General features: G+C 38.9%; 1 protein-coding gene across 2 annotated transcripts in view; it reads left to right on the top strand.

The window, feature by feature from the left end:
- Aspm (assembly factor for spindle microtubules) overlaps positions 1-22,019 on the top strand; it is a 42,335-nt gene that overhangs the window by 9,758 nt on the left and 10,558 nt on the right. The window contains exons 6-18 of one of the 2 annotated variants that reach the window (XM_027417443.2): positions 2-247; positions 1,327-1,394; positions 4,948-5,089; positions 5,625-5,755; positions 6,298-6,473; positions 7,401-7,546; positions 7,630-7,715; positions 8,653-8,874; positions 10,739-10,946; positions 11,039-11,181; positions 11,427-11,555; positions 12,915-13,109; positions 17,746-21,579. In XM_027417443.2, coding sequence (XP_027273244.1) covers positions 2-247; positions 1,327-1,394; positions 4,948-5,089; positions 5,625-5,755; positions 6,298-6,473; positions 7,401-7,546; positions 7,630-7,715; positions 8,653-8,874; positions 10,739-10,946; positions 11,039-11,181; positions 11,427-11,555; positions 12,915-13,109; positions 17,746-21,579 — 5,726 coding nt within the window. The remainder of the gene's footprint in view (position 1; positions 248-1,326; positions 1,395-4,947; positions 5,090-5,624; positions 5,756-6,297; positions 6,474-7,400; positions 7,547-7,629; positions 7,716-8,652; positions 8,875-10,738; positions 10,947-11,038; positions 11,182-11,426; positions 11,556-12,914; positions 13,110-17,745; positions 21,580-22,019) is intronic. The other variant, XM_027417444.2, reaches the window with a different exon arrangement.

Below are 22,019 nucleotides of genomic sequence, written 5' to 3'. Positions count from 1 at the left end.
GTAAATGCTGCCACCCTTGTTTTGGGAGTGGAGAACCAACATAAAGTAAGTGTCCCGAAAGCACCCACCAAAGATGAAGTTTCTCTCAGAGCTTACACAGCCAGCTGCAGGATAAATAGATTACGCCGTACAGCTTGCTCCTTGTTTACTTCTGACAAAATGGTTAAAGCTATTAAAAAGCTTGAAATTGAAATTGAAGTTGGACGCTTAATTGTACGGAAAGATAGACACCTTTGGAAGGATATTGGTAAGACTCTAGAAATACCAGGATTCTTTCTTTTAAAATATTGTCAAGTTTTTTGCATTACTTTTTCATCAGTTTTATTGAAGGGTAATTGACAAACATTGTATATATTTGAAATGTGATGTGGTTTTCCCTTGTGCAGTGAATGGTGGTCACAATCTAGTTAAGTAGCAGCCATAGTTACCTTAGTGTGTATGTGTGTGTCTGTCTATGAGACTATGTGTGTGTGCTTGTGTGTATCTGTGTCTATGAAACTGTGTGTGTGTGTGTGTGTGTGTGTGTGTGTGTGTGAGTGAGTGTTAATGGAATGTAAGATCCACTCAGTAACTTTCAGCTCTGTGTTATAATATTAGTAATTACACTCGCCCATGCTATATAGCATATCTCTAAGATTTACTCCCCTTGCATAACTAAAACTTTGTACTTTTTTAGCCAACATCTTCCTACCTCTGTCAATCACCATTCTCTGTTTCTGTGAGCATGATAATTTTAAATGACAACTTGCATATGCAAGTTGAAACTGTATAGAATTTGTCTGTTTCCCTAGCTTATTTAGTGTCTTCCAGGTTCATCCATGTCATTAGAAAATGGCAGGACTTAGCTTTCTTTAGAATACATTAATATGCCCCTCTGTTTCTCTGTCTTTCTCTGTGTCTCTGTCTCTGTCTCTGTCTCTCTCTCTCTCTCTCTCTCTCTCTCTCTCTGTGTCTATCTGTGTATCTGTATGTCTATGTCTGTACATGATAAAAGTGTGCTTGCTGTCTGCTATAGACACAAAGATTGCCCTAGTTGACTATGGTGAATGTTGATCCAACAAAACATGGGATTGCCTCATTCAGATACTGACTTTAGCTCCTTCCTATACATCCCCATGAGATGCTGCATTTCTTTGCTACATAGGACCACATTCCTATGTGTTAGTAATTAAAACCACCCATGCTATATAACATATCTCCATGTGGTGCTATCCTTGAGAAATGTAACTTATTGTTTCAGTTTTGCACTGATACATGCTCTGAAGTGGTTTATTTATTGTCTCTTTTAGTAATATACACTTACTTGTCTTTTAACCTATGTTTCAGGACAACGCCAAAAGGTTCTGAATTGGCTGTTGTCATATAATCCTTTGTGGCTTCGAATTGGCCTGGAGGTAAGTTTTCAGGTTTTGAAAACAGTTGATTTTAAAGATTATATGCTTCCAGTAGAATACACTCTTTTGTAAAAATGTGGTATTTGCTTAGAAAAGTCGTTTGGTTGACTTGATTCATCTTCCGTAGCACCAATTCTAAATGGTATAATAATAAAAAACCCAGAGTCAGATCGAGAGGTTAATGCTGAAGATCAGAGAAGCAAATCGGCCAGCCACTAGAGTTCTCACCTCTACCAGTTCTCAGCCCAAAGGGGCGATCCTGTCCTCAGACCGCATCTCCAGACTGCACTGCTCTCCACAAAACCTCAGACTGCCTGGTCTCCAGTCTCCTCCCGCCTTATATTTCTCTCTAGTGCTGGGATTAAAAATGTGGGATTCCCAAGTCCTGAGATCATCTTTTTTCGAGCTCTGTTTCTCTTTTAGACTGGGTGACTCTTATGTAGTTCAGTGTGGCCTTAAACTAACAGAGATCTGTCTGCCTCAGTCTCCCAAATGCTGGGATTAAAGGTGTACACCATCACTGCCTGGCTACTGTGGCTAACTAGTGTGTCTAGCTTTGCACTATGATTTTCAGGCAAGCTTTATTTGTTAGATCTTTAACAAAAATGCCACCACAATCTTCCTGTAGAAAATATAAGGTCAGTTAATAAATACTTATTGGGTGAATAGATCATACCTTTATAAGTTTCTGGCATATGTTTCAAAGTAATTTGCTCATGAATTATTTGAAGTTTTTAATCTAATCTACATTACTATTATTATTATTATTATTATTATTATTATATCTTTACCCTTTTATTGAAAACAGAATCTTTTCTCATAAAATATATTCTGATTACACTTTCCTCTCCCTCTACTCCTCCCAGTTATTCCTCACTTCCCTTCCCATCCAGATCTACTTCCTTTCTGTCTTTTATTAGGAAAGAACAGGCTTCTAAGAGATAACAACCAAACATAACAAACTAAAATATAAGAATAAGATTTTTTTTAAAAAGCCATCAAATTGAAGTTGGACCAGGCAAACCAACAGGGAAAAGAGCCCAAGAGCAGGCAAAAGAGTCAGAGACCCATTCTTCACACTCCAAAGTCTCATAAAAGATACTACACTAAAAGCTATAATATATGCAGAGGACCTGGTGCAGACCTACAGGAGCCCTGTGCTTGCTGCTTCAGTCTCTGAGCTCATAAGAGCATTCATCAATTGATTTAGAGCGAGTTCTTCTGGTGACAAAATGAAAAAAGATTTTTACCAACTCCACGTCCAGTAGAGGACTAATACCCAAATATATAATGAACTCAACAAACTAGATATCAACAAACCAAAAGATCCATTTAAAATTCGGGGTACAGATCTGAATAGATCTCTCAGTAGAGGAAACCCAAATGGCTGAGACACACTTAAAGAAATGTTCAGCATCCTTAGCCATCAGGGAAGTGCAAATCAAAACTGCTTGGAGATTCTGTCCTACACCTGTCAGAATGACTAAGGTCAGTTAACACAAGTGACAGCTCATGCTGAAGAGGATGTGGAATAAGGGGACTATTCCTCCATGGCTGGTGGGAGTGCAGACTTGTTCATTCACTCTGGAAATCTGGTGGTTCTTTGGAAAGATGGCAATCAGTCTACCTCAAGATCCATCTATACCACTAATTTTTTAAGCATTGTTACTGAAAAAAAAAAAAAGTTTTCATACAATGTGTTTTGATCATATTTCCCCCCCAATTCCTCCCAGACCCTCCTCACTTCCCCAACTACCCAACTTTATGTTCCTTTTCTCATTCTCTCGCAAACTGACAAAAACAAAACCCTATAAAAACACAAAAATGAAAATAAACCAGCACAAAACCAAAAAGACAAAAATAGTAAAATGTTTTTTTTTTTTTTTTGTGAGTGTGTTTTTTGTTTTGTTTTGTTGGGTCTTTTTATTTTTTTTATTTTTTTGGTATGTATGTTGGCCTTAGGATGGGCCTGCCATGTGGTTAATATACCCAGAAAACTGGTTTTCCCTTTCTTTGCCAGTGAGTATGAATTGTTGATGGCTTCTTTGTTAGAGGTGAGAGTTCATGTCCGCTTCCCTTCTCTGTGCTGGGAATCTCTGTCTTGCTTGGACTTGTTCAGGCCTTGTGCATTGTCTGAGTTCCTATGTGAGGCAGTCCTGTTGGGTCGAGAAGACACTGTTTTCTGGGGTCATCTGTTACCTTGCCTTTATAGTCTCTTTGCTTCTGCATAGCTCCCTGATCACTGAGGGGAGGAGTTTGATGAAGACATCCTGTTTAGTGCTGAGTGTTCCAAAGTCTCACTGCCTGCACATTGCCCAGTTGTGGGTCTTTGTGTTACTTTCCAGTATTGTTACAGAGTAATTTACTGTATATTCTTCTATTTTGTACATCATTTGTTGCTGGTTTAATGACAGATGGCATTTTTTAAATTTTTTTTTGTCTATTTTTCTCTCAGCAGTAAAAATGACAGCTTAGGTCGGGTAAGATTTGACTGTATATTAGTATGTTAGCAAAGCACATGTTTGTAAGTGTGCAGGACTATTTCTCATAATAATGCCATATGGATTTAGTTATGTACACTTGGTTAATAACGCCTAGAGTTATGACAGGTGTGTTGGCTCATGCCTGTAATCTTGGGTGGGGGTAGGGAGGTAGAGAAAGAGGGTCTTTGCAAGTGAGAATCGGCTACATGGTGAATCCAGGGTAGCCTGGGCTACATATTGAGAACCTGTCTCCAAAAATTTCTTAAAAATTAAAAACTGACTTAGCAGCTACTACTATTAAAGTATTCTTATAAAAGCATAAGATAGAGCATTCTTTTGTGTTTTCCTGTGAGTATTTTACCGGTATGCTTTTGTGTTTTCCTGGAACTAATGTAAAAATCTCTCGATATTTCAGTTTTTTTTTTTTTCCCTATTTTAGAGCACAGGAGTCTGGAGAGCTGAAAGCAGTAACTGTGTAACTAGTAACTAGGTTCAGAGAGAACTAATTCTACCAGCACTATAACAGTATTGCATGATATTATCATTGCATGTCATTGTACAATAGTGTCATCACGTGATAGCATCTTCACACAATAGCTTCATTGCATGATAGTGTCATTGCACAATAGCGTCATCACATGATTGCATATAACAGGAATAATAAAAACCCAGGATATTTATAGATAATTTTCTCACTAGCCATTATAAAAGTGTAATTAGGCTTCTATTTTACTTTAACGGCATGCTTCTTTAGACAATTACTGAATGTGAGCAATGCGCCTATACTTGGTAGGTCTTTAATTGTGAGAGAAAAATTAAACTGTAAATGGCTTTCTTAGATGATGAGTAAGTTGTCTATGTTTTTGAGTTTATCACACATACACTCACACACACACAAAATGCATACATAACAGGCTCTGCACAGTTTAAGGACACTATTTAGCAGCCATGTTGCATCTGTGCTCTTTTATATTCCTTAGAAGACAGCAGTCTGCTCTGCTTTAGCAGTTGCTTCTTCCTCCCTACAGTTCGTGTAACCCTGGCCTTGCCTTGCCTTCTTCTCTTTGCAGACAGTTTATGGTGAACTGATCCCTCTGGCAGACAACAGTGATGTTACAGGGTTGGCTATGTTCATTCTAAATCGCTTACTTTGGAACCCTGATATAGCAGCTGAATACAGACACCCCACTGTTCCTCTCCTGTTTCGAGATGGTGAGTATCTCCCCCCACTATGCAAAATGGCTTGTTACTATCCCTCTTAGCTTGCATTTTACTTACTTCAATCAGTTTAAATAGGTCTCTGTTTTGACTAGCTTTTCTTCTCTTACCCTCATTCTTTGCCCTTTCCTCAATCACTGTTTGCATTTCTTGTCATCTCTACCGACTGCCTCACCCCAGTAGGTTGTAAGTCCTGTGAGGACTGTATTTGTTTTAATTTGCTGCTTACTATATATAGCACCTAGGATGATGCTTTTGTATAGTAGTAGGTGTTTATTAAATACCTGTTGAATGAGACCAGCTAAAAGTCATTGCTGTCACTGTGTTGTCTCTTCCATGGATTGAACATATTAAATAGTATTATAATAGTAAATAGTCTATAGAGATATTTGATTGACTCATACCTGTAAATTATTAAGAGAAAGTACCTGGTGATTTAGGTATACTTGCTACTATTTTTGCTGACATATGATAACCACTGCCTTTCATAGATAAACTTACTGTTTTATGTGTTTGTTTGTACTTTAAGGTCATGAAGCAGCCTTGTCTAAGTTCACATTGAAAAAATTACTGTTGTTGATCTGTTTCCTTGACTATGCGAAAATTTCCAGACTTATTGATCATGATCCTTGTCTCTTTTGTAAAGATGCTGAATTCAAGGTATCATTTTTTTTATTTTACTTATAAAACTTTTTCTTGCTTTGGTGGTATGTTTTCTGTCATAAAAATGTTTGTGTCCCAGCGAACACATTCTGAAGTGGGTTAGGAATGGGAATTTGTATAGTGGTTCCTTCCCTCTTTATTCCTGTTTCCTGGGTAGGGCTCAGTTTATCCATGTATATGAATCTCATTTCTGTCTTCTTACAATGTACTTGTAGAGTTCACACCCCCAGACTTAAATGCCTGATTTAGTTGAGCGACAGCTTCCCATTCATTTTGACTTTTAATTTTGATTTGAGAATTAACTAGGCTATTAATAGCTGCAGAATTAACTTTGGAGAAAATATCTCCCTTAAGTCATAGGCTGATTGTGAACAGTTTTCACAAGGTCTTGAATTGGAAATATGAATTTGCATTTGCCTTGGTCATAGGCAATCTCGTTATACTCCTTTATTTCTGTAAGCACAGAATGGTTTGAAGATTTGCTGTTACCACAAATAAAATTATAATAGTGAAACATAATACTTTCTCTCTGTTTATAGGCTAGTAAAGAACTTCTTCTCGCCTTTTCACGAGATTTCCTACGTGGGGAAGGTGACCTTTCTCGTCACCTTAGCCTATTGGGATTACCTGTGAGCCACATCCAGACACCACTTGATGAATTTGATTTTGCTGTTACGAATATTGCTGTGGACCTGCAATGTGGAGTGCGCCTCGTGTAAGTATAAGTTTCAGATTTACTTAATGGGCTAGGCTAAATTTTTTTTAAAGTGTAATATTCTGTACTAATATTTTATAATATTATAATAGTCTATAATACAATAAATTCATGGTTTTTTTTAAATACCTGAGATTTCTCTTTGAGGAAAAATGATATATGAGTTATGCTACACATTTTTGTTTTCTCTGCTGTTATGGGAATAGGTTATGTGGATGGGAGCTCCCAGTGTCTCAGAATTGTAGTCACAAAGAACATGAAACTGATTGAAATATTGAATACCTATTAATATTTTGTGTCAGCAGTGGCTTCATGAGTTCCTTCATGGCTTTAATTTTATTTATGCATAATAAAGTAAATAATAGATACTATCAGGAGTTGGATTTCAAATTCTGATGTAGCTCTTTTAGGTAGGTTCTCAGGTATTTTCATAGTGTTTGCTATGACTTGGAAACTGATGTCATCTTTTATCTTACTTCTGTCCTTACTTGCTTGCTATGTGACTAAGTTCACTTAACTTCTCTATGTCTTGGTCCCGTCTGTAAAAAAAAAGACTAGGAGCAGTTAATGCCTAAGTATGTGATTTCCTGGATGAAAGAAATAAGAGAATATGGCATCTTAAACATGCCCCACATTTTCCTCCCAAACTCTTCCCCTCCTCATCTGCTTGTGTCTTACTGTGTAGAACTCTGTTGGTTTGTTCATATATGGAAGTCTTGTGTTTTTCTTTGTCATATATTTGTAGATCTCAAACCTCCAGATGTAAGATGAAAAATAATTCCATTTGCTAACTGAAACAGTAGAAACTTGGAATAGTTTCTGGGAGTCATTGTGTTTATAGTTTTGTGACTTATATGGGCAATAACTTTATTTAAACGAACCTGGACATGTATGCAGAAGCTTCATTGAAAATTTCTTTACTGCTAGGCGAACCATGGAACTTCTCACACAGAACTGGAATCTGTCTAAGAAACTGAGGATTCCTGCAATAAGTCGAGTTCAAAAGATGCACAATGTTGATATTGTTCTTCAGGTTCTCAAATCTCGAGGGGTTCAACTAACTGATGAGCATGGTAAAAATTGAGTGAAACGTAGTGTCCTTGCTGAACCTTGATGTGTGCGTAGATTGTGCTAACACACTGCCTTTCATTTGTAGGAAACACAATCTTGTCTAAGGATATCGTGGATAGGCACAGAGAGAAAACACTTGGGTTACTTTGGAAAATAGCATTTGCTTTTCAGGTATTGTGTGTTCAGCATACTTTTTTGAAATCTATTTTGAATGCTGATTACTAAAATTATTTTTAATCAAGTGAAAACTAGCAATACTCACTTTCACTTTTTGGACTTTTTTCTATGCTAGGAACTGTGATAATTGCTTTATGTTGCCCAATTTAATCTTTTTATACTATGGACAATGTAAATATTGCTTCCTTCCTCATAAAAGAACTGAAGCTAAAGTTTTCGTCTTTGCAGAAATAGAGCTAACTGTAGAACCCAGACTCATGAAGATCTTAATTCTATATTCTTTAGTTGTGAGTCTAGCCTTTGATGACTGAGCCATCTCTTTAGCCCCAAATTCCATATTTTTAACCACTAAACATTTCTGTTGTTTATGTGCGGAAACTATTTGTCATTAAAAATAGAGTTTTTGTGCTAACATACATACTTTAGGTAGTTTTTGTTGGGTTTAAGAAAAAAATCCGGTGTGTGTGTGTGTGTGTGTGTTTGTGTGTTCGTGTGATATATTTATGTGTGGAGAGGTAAGAAGATAATGATGGATGTTTTCCTTGGTTGCTCACTTTGTTTTTTTTTTTTTTTTTGTTATAAGTTTGTTTATTGAACTTAAGGCTCACTGACTTGGCTAGACTGGCTGACTAGCAAGTTCCCAAGTTACATCTGTGTCTAACCCCCTAGAAATGGGGTGAGAGGTGTGCTGCCATAACTGGCTTTTAGTCATGGGTGCTGGTGATCTGTGCTTAGGTTTTCATGACTCTGCAGTGGGCCCTTTACCTCCTGAGCTGTCCCTTCAGCCCCTTTTGTTAACATTTCTGATTAGGCTGTTTTTGTTGTTGTTTGTTTTTCTATCTTCAGTTTCTTTTTGTAGAGACAGTTACTTTAATTTTTGAGGGTTAAAAAGAAATGTGAAAACCATAGAAATGTATTTTGTACTTTTCAGGTGAATATTTCCCTTAATTTAGATCAACTAAAGGAAGAAATTGATTTCCTAAAATGCACACACAAAATAAAAAGAGCGATGTCTGACATATCATGCCATTCTCGAGCTGGTGCTGATAAGCAAAAGGACAAAAGGAACAGTGGACCCTTTGAACACTATGGTGACAGTGTTAAGTTATTGATGGACTGGGTGAATGCCGTCTGTGCCTTCTATGATAAGCAGGTTGGTCTTTCTGTTTCTGTTGTAATTTAACAAACCTTGGCTAAAGTCTAATGAATACATACGTCTTTTTCCGTATTTCTTAAATATTTAGCCTGTCGTCACACACACACATGCTAAGCATAGTCATTATTAGCAAACTGTTTCTCAAGAGAATGATTACCATATTGTCATCTGTATAACCTGTTATACAATCTATCTTCAATTGAACAGTATACAGTAATCCCCAAGAAATATAAAAATCTTGATAAAAGGCAAATGTTGCAATGTCTTCTCTGTTAAATCTAGATTTAAATTCATATATATGACAAGATATTTATATACACATTTGACACAAAATCAGAAGGGGCCGTAGAAGGGGGAGACAGTGATAGTGGAGCAGGGGAGAATGACTGAATAAGCTGGTGTGTGTGTGTGTGTGTATTTGTGTGTGTGTGTGTGTGTATTTGTGTGTGTGTGTGTGTATGTGTGTGTGTATTTGTGTGTGTGTGTGTATGTGTGTGTGTGTGTGTGAGACATTTTGATGGCTTACTATAGAGTTAGGACATGAAAATCCTGACATTACTATATAGTAACATCCAGAGAAACACCATGCAGAAAGGAGTAACAGACCTTGGTTGAGTCTTATAATGATGATCAGGTTGCTGCTTTCTGTACTATACATCCTTTTAAGTATAAATACTTGAAAACTTTCCCACATACACACAAGCTCCTTGCTAAGGAATATTGAACAGGACCAATAGTAGAGTTTGCATGCTACTAGGTATATAGTGAACTGTTACACCTCAAAGACATGCTACTAGAAACATGGTTGGCTGTATGCGTGGCCAGTGTTGTAATCAGATCCTTTGGCATTAAAGTTGTGACTCATGATTAGCTGTGACTTTCTGTCTGTGAAGTGATAGTGGCAGTCTGTCTGGTTGTCCACTGCAAGTGTTGAGGCGCTCATTCTCAGCTGAGGTTGAACAGTGACCCCACCTTCTTGCATCTGCCTTTTCTGTCCTCTTCATGATCCATATGCTTTTTGTACTTTCTGCTTTTCTTTGACTTTCTTGTTTAAAGTGGTCCTCAAGTGTAGTGCTGAAGCACTGAGTAATGTTCCTAAGGGAAGGCCATCGTATTTCAGACTGACCACTTGATACATAAGCTTGGTGTTGGCATCCATTCCAGTGCTGTGGGCCATGAGGAGAATGAGACTTCATCCTGTAAACACATGGACCAAGTTTTATGATTTGATGGAGATTTTGGAACTTAGCCTGATTTTTTTTTCCATTAAGAGATTGATTCATTTTTCCAAATTTCGTTTTCATGAGTAATTAGGATTGACTATAAGTCTTACAGAGTTTTCCATAGCCTGTCATAATACATGACTGTGCACCAGGTGACTTAACATACAATTTATTCTTTCAACAGTTGTAGAGGCCAGAAGTCCAAAAGCAAGGTGTTGGCCAGACCATAGTCTTATTAAAGGTCATTCTCCCCCACCCTTCTCTTATGTTCTGCTACAAGTCAGCCATCTTGTTTGTTCTCTGGCTTGAAGCTGTATTAGTTCAGTCCCTTCCTTTGCCATCACACAGTGCTCTGTGTTCCTATCTGTGTCTCTCTGATTTTCAAATAAAGTCATATTCTGAGGTTCTAGAAAGGGTAGTATTTTGAGAGATGTTGTCCAACCAAGGACAGTAATACCTGTCATCAAACCTACTTTTGAAATGTTATTTAAGAACTAAAAATTTGATTATGACTAGTGTTAAATGCTATCTACATTATCAATGAATATGCCTTAAGCTCTTATAAGGAAATAAAGACTAAATTATGTTTATGCTCATATCTAATTGGAACCAGTTGCTTCTCTGGCATTTGCATGCAGGTGGAGAATTTTACAGTGTCTTTCTCAGATGGCCGTGTGCTGTGCTACCTGATCCACCACTACCACCCATGCCATGTGCCATTTGATGCTATATGCCAGCGCACTACACAGTCCGTGGCCTGCGCACAGACTGGTTCAGTGGTGTTAAATTCTTCATCTGAATCTGATGGCAGTTGTCTGGATCTGTCTCTTGAAGCACTCACTCACGGTTGGTCCCTTTGGTTTGATTAAGTAGTCACCTTCTTTGCCGTGTCTGATTTTTGGCTACCGTCATCCCCTTGTCACTTGTGTATTTAATAGAAAACACTCCAGACCTATACAGAGAGCTACTAGAAAATGAAAAGAGCAATTTCCATTTGGTGAGATCAGCAGCTAGAGATCTTGGTGGGATACCTGCTATGATTCATCATTCAGACATGTCAAACACAATTCCAGACGAAAAGGTCAGTGAATGACTTCTTGTTTTGTTGTCCGAGACAGGGTTTCTTTGGGCAGTCTTGGCTGTCCTAGAACTCACTGTGTAGACCATTTCGCCCCAAACTCAAGAGCTCAGCCTGCCTTTACCTCCTGAAGGAAGGGATTAAAGGGGTGTGCCGCCATAGCAGGCACTCCTAATGAGGCCCAGAGGTTGATAGAGAATCCTATTTCCCTCTTGACCCTCTGCTTTCCTCTTTTGTATTTTTCTTAGGTGGTTATTACCTACTTGTCATTTCTTTGTGCAAGGCTTTTGGATCTCCGTAAAGAAATAAGAGCTGCCCGACTTATACAGACAACTTGGAGAAAATATAAACTAAAAAGAGACCTAAAACACCATCAGGTAATTGTGGAAAATGAAAACAGCATTTCGAAGGATTCTAGTAAATTTCACAAGCTGGAGGTCCTTGCCTTATATCTTCCCTTTTTCTACTACAGTCTACCCTGTCTCCAGAGATGGGAAACTCTCTCAATGTCTCAGTTGTGCTTTGCATGGCTGTGTTCTGGTGCTGCTTGGGCTTGAGTGTAGCTCGGATCCTGCAAATTACCCTCATATCCAGTCATGTTGACAACTGAGATGAGCCATCAATGCCCGTATTCCCACCCTTACACAGTTTTGATGCCATCCATCTGTATCTCTCTGATGGGAGCATTGTGTAGCATCCTCTCTAGATTCTCATTGGCATTTCCTAAGCTACTAGGCTGATAAGGATTATCCTGAGATACCTTTTAAGCTTTTAGAGTTTGCCTTTGTGTTATTATTTTAACTAGTACAAACCCTCTATTGATAATAGAGTCACTTAAGCTCTGTGGCAACAAACTGGCAGGTAGACAATGTTTCCTGGGTCCCTGGAGAAGTTCTGCCTGTTGGTTTTTCCTATCCATAAGTCGACACAAATTCTAAATGAAATGAAATAGTATTTGGTCCATGTAAGAGGGAAACAAAATAAACTGGCAGCTGGATGATGGAATAGTAAGAATAACATTAAAAATGATGGCATGCTTTAGAGAGGGTCCATAGTGGCAGATGAGGACATAGAAGCCCTTAGCTTAGGGGAGTTTTCTAGCTAATTCTTGTAGTGTATTTCCCTGCTTCTTATCATCTGCTTATCTAACAACAGATAACGTTGTGGGTTTTAGTTGCTTGAAGTAAAATTGATTTTGCAATTGAGTTAACTTTCATTTTACTTTAGCTTCTTACATCCAAGATGTCCTTGGTGTTTTTGCTGTATCATTTCTAAAATCTTTTCATCAGTTGCCCTTATTATAATGGTGTGCATCTAGCTGAATTTGTTTACAGATGCATGCTTAGTGGAGTGAAAATGCCCTGTGATGATCTGATCACTTTGGTAGGCATCATTCCTCTGTCCCAAGTTTAGAATTGTCTGGTTTATTATTTCCTCTTCAGTGCTGTGGTGTATTACATGACCTTTCCTGTTTCCTGGTATTTGTGTTAATCTATTGATTGCCCTTTTCATATTTTAGAACAACAATTTGATCTGTGCCATAGTTGTGTTCACACACTGAAGAGCACCCACCAATGGTTATTGACTAATAATTGACGTGTATAGCTAGCCCCTATGGAGCCCACCCTTTCATGTGGGATGTTCCAGACAGTAACATAAAGGGCATCAGTCATGCTTTATGTTGTTAAAAAAATGGTTAACTCAAATTTGTTCTTCTTTTCTTTTCCTCATTAAAGGAAAGAGATAAAGCTGCTAGAATTATTCAGTCAGTTGTTCTCAGTTTTCTAACCAGACGAAGATTGCAAAAATGGACCAGTGCAGCTTTGGTCATTCAAAAATGTTGGCGAAGAGTTTTAGCACAAAGACAGTTGCAGATGCTGAAAAATGAAAAACTGGCCAAACTTCAAAGTAAATCAGCATCAGTTATTCAGGTATGACATTCTAGAATTATATTTAAACTTAAAACATCTTCATGTTTTTTTTTTTTTTAACCTTAGAAGGCAATATATGATAGGATTTTCAGTGACCATATCTCAAGATTCATTTTCAAATGCTGCTGTCCCTTGGTGTGTCAGGATGGGATTGGTCCTGGAGTCCCATGCAGATACCCAGATTTGGAGGTGTTTGCATATAACTTTTATACTTCTTCCCACATATTTCAAACCATCCAAAGCTTCTTTATAGGATCTAGTGCTGTGTACATGCTGTGTGAATTGTTCAGGGAACAGTGACAGGGAAAGTTACTGCACATTTGGCCCAGAAACTTGCTCATTTCCTCAGGTATTTTCCATCCGTCCTTAGTTTGAATGGAAGGATGTGAGACTGGAGAATACAGGGGCTGACTGTCCAGTGACTAAGCACTTGCTACCTCCTTGCTGTCTGCTGAGTGCTGCTGTATTCAGCATCAGGCTGACTTGTTGAAGCTCTTGGTTTACATCAGAGCTTTGTAGTCTTTGAAGATATGGGGAGTGCCGGCATGCCATGCTATTCTGCTGCCCTTTACTTTGAATCCTGGAAAGTTCTCTTTTCTAAGAAAAGTGCACATTCTAGCCCCTTTGGTTTGTGGCAGAAAGAGTGTTTATAACAGGTTAGTAGAATGCCTATATTACTTTTCTTTTAAAGACAAAAATGTTCCATACATTGATACCAATTAATTTTAATAATGAATTCTAACAACATTAGTGGGGTATGCTATTTACATTCATCCCTTGTAAATGCCATTGAAACTTTGCCCAATAAATGTATCTCTTTTAGAAATTTAAAAGCATCAGTCTACTTGAAATGCTAGATTAGTTCCATAAATTGTCTGTTTTTGAATCTTTTTAAAAATGAAATACATGGGAGGGGTAGCATGCAACAACATTATAGATCCTGGTGGTTTCTCACAAAATGAATACCCATGTTATTGCCTCCTTTACCAAGAGATAAAATATGACCAGCTTCTTATAAGCAACTTCAGAGTCAGTTAGCTTCTCTACCTCAACCCCAACTGACGATTAGCTGTTCTATACTAACCATACCTTTCTCATATGCATCTTTTTAAAGCAAAATAAATTAGTTTTGTTCTCTTTTGAACTCAGATTTATGTACATTCTTTCATTTACTAATGTTGCATTTGTGAGAATTTTCCTTGTTGTTGAGTATGCTATGGCTTAGTTGTCATTGTATTGTAGATGGACATTTGATATTCTAGTTCTGAACTATTGTAATTTAAAGGCTAGTTGAATGTGCTATTAGTGTGAACACGTCGTCATCCTGCTCAGTGAATACCTGGAAGTACAACTGTGGAGGTGTGTTTTTTGGGGGGCAGGGAAGGTGGCTTGTTGCATTTTAGGAGATATTACCAGAGACTTGCCAAAGTGTTGTGGAGCTTAACACAGCATGTAATGTAAATACTTGGAAAGTTTCTTAATAACTTTGATATGTAGTAGCATACAGAGCAGTTTTAATTTTATTTTATTGATAATTAATATGATGAACACCTATTTTGGAAATTGACTTGTGTGTGGTGTTATTTCTAGTGTCAATAATTGTTTAGTTTATCTCCTTTAGACTCAGAGGTTTTTATACAGTCCAGTTATTAGAACATTGTTGGCAGTGTGTACTGTAACTTTGAGTTTGTTTCATTTCTCCCTGGTGGGAGGATTTTTATTTTCTTTTATACTTTTCATGTTTTGTTTATAAACTGCTTGAGGAATGTTTCTTTACTTTCTCTACAAGTTTCTGTCCAGTTCTCTGAATGCTTCCTCTTTTACATGCAAATGTTGGCTGAGAGATCTGCTGAAATAGCTGTTGTTTTCCCTGTTATCTTTGTATTTGTATTGTTTCAGTTTTGTTTTGTTGTTTTGGCTTTTTTTTTGTGGCAATCAAGATAGTTCTATTCTTTATGTGTCTTTTTTTTTTCCCCCTCTAGTATCTCTTTCTGTTTCATTGATGCTTTTTAATCTATTTAGTCTTGCTCTATAGTTTCACTTCAATTATGGATAGGTAGTAAATAGAGCTTCAAGGCTTTGCCTGTACCTGACTGATAATTTCTTCCCATTGGTATCTTATCTTTATTTTGTTGCAGGTATTTTGCAAAGCTAATGTATTTTATCATGGTTCCAAATTTGAAATAGGAGGCCATGGAGCGTGTAGAATCCTCAGATACGACAGTAAATCACAATTCATAAAAAGGAATGAAAAATTCCCTTTTTGATGTATTCTTGAATTCTCTTTACAAGCATTTCATTGAGAAATTTTGTATCTATGTTCATTGAGAAGACTGGCCTATAAATACATTGCTTTTGATATGTCTTTATTTGGTTTGGGATCAGGGTTCATAGAAAGAAGGAACTTGGCATTGTACCTTTCTCTTTTATGGAATGGTTTGAGAAATATTCCAGTTGATTCTTTAAAGTTCTGGTAGCATTACACAGTGAACCCACCTGAAGTTGGACTGTTTTCAGTTAAAGAAAAAAACTGTTTAATACATTTATTTTATGTATAAAAATATATGTTTTCATGTATGTTTATATACCTTGTGTATGCCCAGAGGCTAGAGGAAGACATCAGATCCCTTGGAACTCAGTTATGAACGGTTGTGAGCCACCATGTGAGTGCTTGGGACCAAAGCCAGGTCCTCTGCAACAGTAACAGGTGCTGTTAACTGCTGAGCTTTCTCTCCAGCCCTAAACTTGCTTTTAAAATACCTCATTGATCTTGCTGCTTGTTATAGACCTGGCTAAACTGTTTATCTGGTATTTTAATTTTTATCTTGTTTTGCTTTGTCTCTTTTCATGCAAAATTGTTATTTCTCCTTTTATTATGGCAGTTTTGCTGGATATAGTAGTCCCAGAGGGCAGTCTCTTTCTAATAGCATATGAATTATATTGTCCTCTTCTCTCCCATTGTCCTTTATCTACCTAACCTGAGTATTCTAAATTTGGCACACATATCTAAAGCTTCTTTTATTTTCCTCATGGTTCAGGATGCTAGACATTTCATGTATTTATTGGTCATTTGTTTTCTTTTGAGAGCCACCAGTTTTAATTTGTTTGTGTACTTCTTGATTGAAAAACTTGACGTTTGGTTATGTACATGTTTGAGATTTTATTCTAGATACTATTTCCTGTCAGGTATCTAATGGACAGACTACGTGCACTTCTGCAGCTGTTCTTTCTGCTTCTGTCCTTTGCTATGAAAAAGCTTCTTGAGTTGATGTGATCCCATTTGGTAACTCTCACTCCTCAAGCAGCATCAGATCCAGATCTTACTCTAAGGGCTTTGTTTATTTGAATTGTTTCATGTGAGATGAGAGACAGCGGTCTAGATTCGCTCTTCTATCTGTAGATTGCTAGTTTTTCCGGCACCATTTGGTAAAGTCTTTTCTTCATTGCATGTTTCAACACCACACTTGACAGTCTGATGGCAGCAGGTACACAGGTTTCTATTCCCTCTGTCCTGCTTTGTGAGCTGTATGTCCGCTCTGTGCAGGCATCCTGCTGGTTTGTATAGTGTGAGCTGTTTAATTTTAGTTGACACACACACTGATGATAAAATCTCTGTTGTGCTAAGCAGGGCTCTTAGAACAGAACATTTAACTTACCTTCCTTAATATAAAAATTCACTAACATTTTAGTGACAGACTCTAACCGTGATACTGAAGGTGCTACACAGCTTCAATGTCTACACTCCTCCATCTCTTTAGTTTGAGTTTACCAACAAATATCTGTAAGGAGTACAGGATAAAAGCTTAATATTTGCAACTCTGGGCAGCGTGTCTGCTTACCTTGGCTTCATTTTAGTGATAGTAACATAAAAATACTTCCTAAATAGCTAGTAACCTTTAAAGTCATTTTGCAGAAAATAAGCTAGCATGCACCTGGATAGATAAGATAATTATACATCTTGTTACAAAGAAAAACAATATAGTACACATACTGTCATGTCTTGAAAGGCAAACCCATGTGATAGAAGACAATGCAGCTTACAGGCAACGGGAGTCAGCAGAGTGAATGTTTCTGTAGGGTGTGCTTAGACAAGCATGGGGCCTTCACAAGGGGACATGCTGTAGGGGTGCCAGGCCAGTTATGTTCGAGCCATTTACGTCTTTGACTTTATATACAGTCACCTGTATGTCTCAGACACAGATAATTTGTTCCAGGTCCCTGAGAGATTCCAAAATTCTGTATATGAGCAAGATTATTATAAAACAGCATGGTATTTGCATTTTCACAGCCACCAGCATACTTAGTATCTCTGGACTGCCTCCTAGAATGACTACTTGTCAACAGTTATTGGCTTTAATGTCTAGAACATTATGTCAAGAAACAATAAAAAACCTGTAACCATTAAGCACATTTTTTTTCTTCCCTTTTAGAACATTTTAACATTTGGAATATGGTGAACTGCCTGATGTGGGTGCTGGGACCCAAACTTGGGTTGTCTGGACCTGGTGGCTGAGCCATCTCTCCAGCCCTTAGCGTGGTTATTTTAATGCAGAATGCTAGAACAATGAGCATTTTTGAGTGTTCAGTTCAGAAAGCTATGTCTACTTTGCTTTGTTTCCTTTCTTACCTTTCTCAGGCTTATTGGAGAAGATACTTCACCAGAAAACAGTTTCTGAAGTTGAAATACTACTCAGTCATCCTTCAGTCCAGGATAAGAATGAAAATTGCTCTTACAGCTTACAAACGATATCTTTGGGCCACAGTTACTATTCAGAGGCGTTGGCGTGCATGTTTAAGAAGCAAACAAGATCAACAAAGATTTAAGATGCTGAAATCTTCAGCCCTTATAATCCAGTGTATGTTCAGAAGGTGGAAGCGACGCAAGCTGCAGTTACAAACTCAAGCTGCAGTAACATTGCAGCGAGCTTTTAGAGAGTGGCATCTCAGGAAACAAGCAAGAGAAAGATCCGCTGTTGTGATACAGTCATGGTATAGAAGGCACAGGCAAGTGCAGAAATATACTCATATTAGGTCTTGTGTTGTAGCCATCCAAAGAAGATTTCGGTGCTTTCAAGCCCAAAAGTTATACAAGAAACGGAAAGTCGCTGTCCTGACTCTCCAGAAGCACTATAGGGCATACCGGAAGGGGAAGCTAGCACGCACCGACTATCTTCAGAAACAAGCTGCTGCCATTCTACTGCAGGCTGCATTCAGGAGGATGAAGGCTCGCAATTCACACAGGGAAATTCGAGCTGCCTGTGTTCTTCAGTCCTATTGGAGAATGAGACAGGAAAGAGTCGGATTTTTAAACCTTAAAAAGATTGTTATCAGATTGCAAGCACACATAAGAAGACATCAACAAGTTCAGAAATATAAGAGGATAAAGGAAGCAGCTATTATAATTCAGACTCGTTTTCGAGCTTCCGTTTCAGCTAGGAAGGCTCTAGTATCTTATCAAAAAACACGGTCTTCAGTCATCGTTCTACAGTCTGCATATAGAGGGATGCAAGCCAGGAAAATGTTTAGTCATACTTTAAAATCTGTTGTAAAGATTCAATCATATTATCGGGCTTATACATCTAGAAAGAAATTTCAGAGCTTCAGAAAGGCCACAATAAAGCTGCAGTCCATTGTCAGAATGAAACAAACACGTAAGCAGTATTTACATTTAAGAGCAGCTGTGCTCTTTATCCAGCAGTGGTACCGTTTTCAAAAGCTGGCTGCACAAAAGAGAAAAGAATACATACAGGTGTGTGAATCCTGTATCAAACTGCAAGCATATTTTAGAGGATGTCTGGTCCGAAGGCAGATGAGGTTGCAAAGCAAAGCTGCCATTTCCCTACAGTCTTACTTCAGAATGAGGAAAACGAGGCAGCAGTACCTGAAGATGTGCAAGGCAGCTGTTGTCATTCAGAATTTCTACCGGGCCTACAAAGCACAAGTCAGTCAAAGGAAAAAATTCCTGCAGGTCAAAGGAGCAGCTGTTTGTTTGCAGGCAGCTTTCAGAGGCCACAAAGCACGCCAGGTGCTCAAGCAGCAGTCTACAGCTGCTGTTACAATTCAGCGGGTATTTAGAGGCTACAGTCAGAGGATGAAATTCCAAACTGTGCTTCAGTCTGCTGTGAAGATTCAGAGATGGTACAGAGCCCACAAGATTGCTTCTGATATGCGAACACAATTTCTCACCACAGGAGTGGCTGTGGTTTCTCTCCAGTCTGCCTACCCTGGCTGGAGAGTTGGGCAGCAGCTCAGGAGGAAACATGAGGCTGCCGTGAAGATCCAGTCTACTTTTAGAATGCTCCTGGCCATGAAACGGTTCAAACTACTAAGAACAGCAGCCGTAGTCATCCAGCAGCATGCCAGGGCACGGGCTGCAGCAAAGAGGCAGCGCTTGGAGTACCTCGAACTCCGTCGTGCGGCTCTGGTGTTTCAGGCTACCTGGAAGGGAAAGACACTGAGGAGACAGATTGAGCGGCAGCACGGATGCGCTGCCCTCATACAGTCATATTACAGAATGCACGTTCAGCGGAGGAAGTGGAAGATGATGAGAACAGCCGCTCTTCAGATTCAGGTGTTTTACAGGACTTACAAAGTTGGACAAGAACAGCGCCGTTTATATTTGGAAACAAAAGCAGCTATAGTAATTTTACAGTCAGCTTACCGTGGCATGAAAGTGAGAAAACGACTAAAAGAATGCAGCAAAGCAGCAGTCACTCTACAGTCTAAATTTAGAGCTTACAGAGCCCGAAAGAAGTACACGAACTATAGAGCTTCAGCTATTATAATTCAGAGATGGTATCGGAACATTAAAATCACAGCCCGGCAACATCAGGACTACCTTCACTTAAAGAAAGCAGCAGTTAAAGTTCAAGCTGTGTATAGAGGTGTTAGAGTAAGACGACATATCCAACACATGCACATGGCAGCCACACTTATTAAAGCCATGTTTAAGATGCATCAGTCGAGAGCAAGATACCACGGGATGAGAAGAGCAGCTGTTGTAATTCAAAGGAGGTACAGAGCGTATTGTCTAGGTAAAATTCAGCGGGAAAAGTACCTGTCAACTCTGCAGGCTATTAGAACTCTTCAGGCAGGTGTCAGAGGAGCACGAGTTCGGCAGACTGTAAGAGAGATGCGGATCGCAGCCACACTCATTCAGTCGCACTTTAGAAGATACAGACAGCAAACATACTTCCATAGGTTAAGGAAGGTGACAAAAATGGTGCAGCAGAGATTCCGAGCAGTGAGAGAAAGGAACATTCAGTTTCACAGGTACCACAGGCTGAGACGTTCTGTAATACTCATTCAGGCTGCCTTTAGGGGACTGAGAGCTAGGAGACATCTGAAGGCTATGCACAGAGCTGCCGTTCTGATTCAGAGGAGGTACAGAACTCTACTCATGAGAAGAAAATTTCTCTCTCTCAGGAAAAGTGTTATTTGCATCCAGAGACAATTCCGTGCAAATCTTCACACCAAGTATCACCGGCAGTTTCTGTTGGAAAAGGCAGTTGTTAGGATCCAGTCATCATACAAAGGATGGGCGGTGAGGAAAAGGATGCAGAAGATGCACAGGGCTGCCACTGTGATCCAGGCCACGTTCAGAAGGCATCGAGCCCACGTGAGGTACCAGGGTCTGAAGCAGGCCTCTGTTGTGATCCAGAGACAGAGACATGCTGCTGTGATCCTTCAGGCTGCCTTTCGGGGTATGAAAGCCAGAAGCCAGTTGAAGACTATGCATTCTTCTGCAACCCTTATTCAGAGTAAATTTAGAGCTTTAGTAGTAAGGAGGAGATTCATTGCTCTCAGAAAAGCTGCTATATTTGTTCAGAGGAAATACCGAGCCGCCATTTACACCAAGCGTGAATTGCACCAATTCTTGCAGTTACAGAAGGCAGCCATTACAATACAGTCGTCTTATCGAAGACTACTGGTAAAAAAGAAGTTACAAGAAATGCACAGGGCTGCAGTTCTTATCCAGGCTACTTTTAGAATGCACAGAACATATGTTAGGTTTCACACTTGGAAACGTGCCTCGATCATAATTCAGCAGCATTATCGAACATACAGAACTATGAAACTACAAAGAGAAAAACTTATCAGACATATTGGACACTGGGATTCTGCTGTGGCTGCACATGACGGAATGAAAGCGAGCCAGCTTTTAAAAGAAAAACACAGTGCTGCTGTCATAATACAAAGCACATATAGGATGCATAGGCAGCGCCGTTTCTACCAGCAGCTTCGGTGGGCAGCAAAAGTAATACAAGAAAAATATCGAGCAAATAAAGAGAGACAGCAAGCTCTTCTGCTCAATGCATGTAAGGAAGAAACAACTCTTATGCAGATGCATTTTCAGGATTTGAACACTACAAAACAAATTCAGGACCAACATGAGGCTGCCATGATTATACAGAAGCATTTTAGAGCCTTTAAAGCAAGGAGGCATGTGGAGTGTGAAAGAGGCTTCCAGGTAAGTAATGTGTCCCAGAAGCACCTGGTTGTCACACGAGAGTCACTCTGCCAAATGCATGTGCTAAAGCTGTTTATTGAGCAAAGAAATACATACATGTTTTTGTGGTGGTGGTATAGCATTATTATAAATCAGTTTTGAAAGGAAACAAAATGGTAGCAATTCAGCAGATAAACCCTTCACGGCCACAGGGATCAGATGGAAGGGACTGAGATGATGATGGGCTCATTGTGGAGCACCAGACTGTAGTGTCTCACAGATGTCCCAGCAGGATGTCACTATGTCTGGAGGTCAGAAGAGCAGTGGGTTTTTAGTTTGATTTGTACATTTTTGTCTAGGAAGAAGAGGGCCTAAGGCTGGGATCTGGAGAACATAAGAGCTCAAGAGTATTGAGCAAAGTCTACATGATCCTAAAAAAGAAAGAAGACACCAAGCCAAGG

The sequence above is a fragment of the Cricetulus griseus genome, chromosome 5, assembly GCF_003668045.3.
Source record: "Cricetulus griseus strain 17A/GY chromosome 5, alternate assembly CriGri-PICRH-1.0, whole genome shotgun sequence".
Lineage (NCBI taxonomy): Eukaryota > Metazoa > Chordata > Mammalia > Rodentia > Cricetidae > Cricetulus > Cricetulus griseus.
Note: the sequence above shows the minus strand (reverse complement) of the source record. Positions and strands in the feature narration are given on the sequence as shown.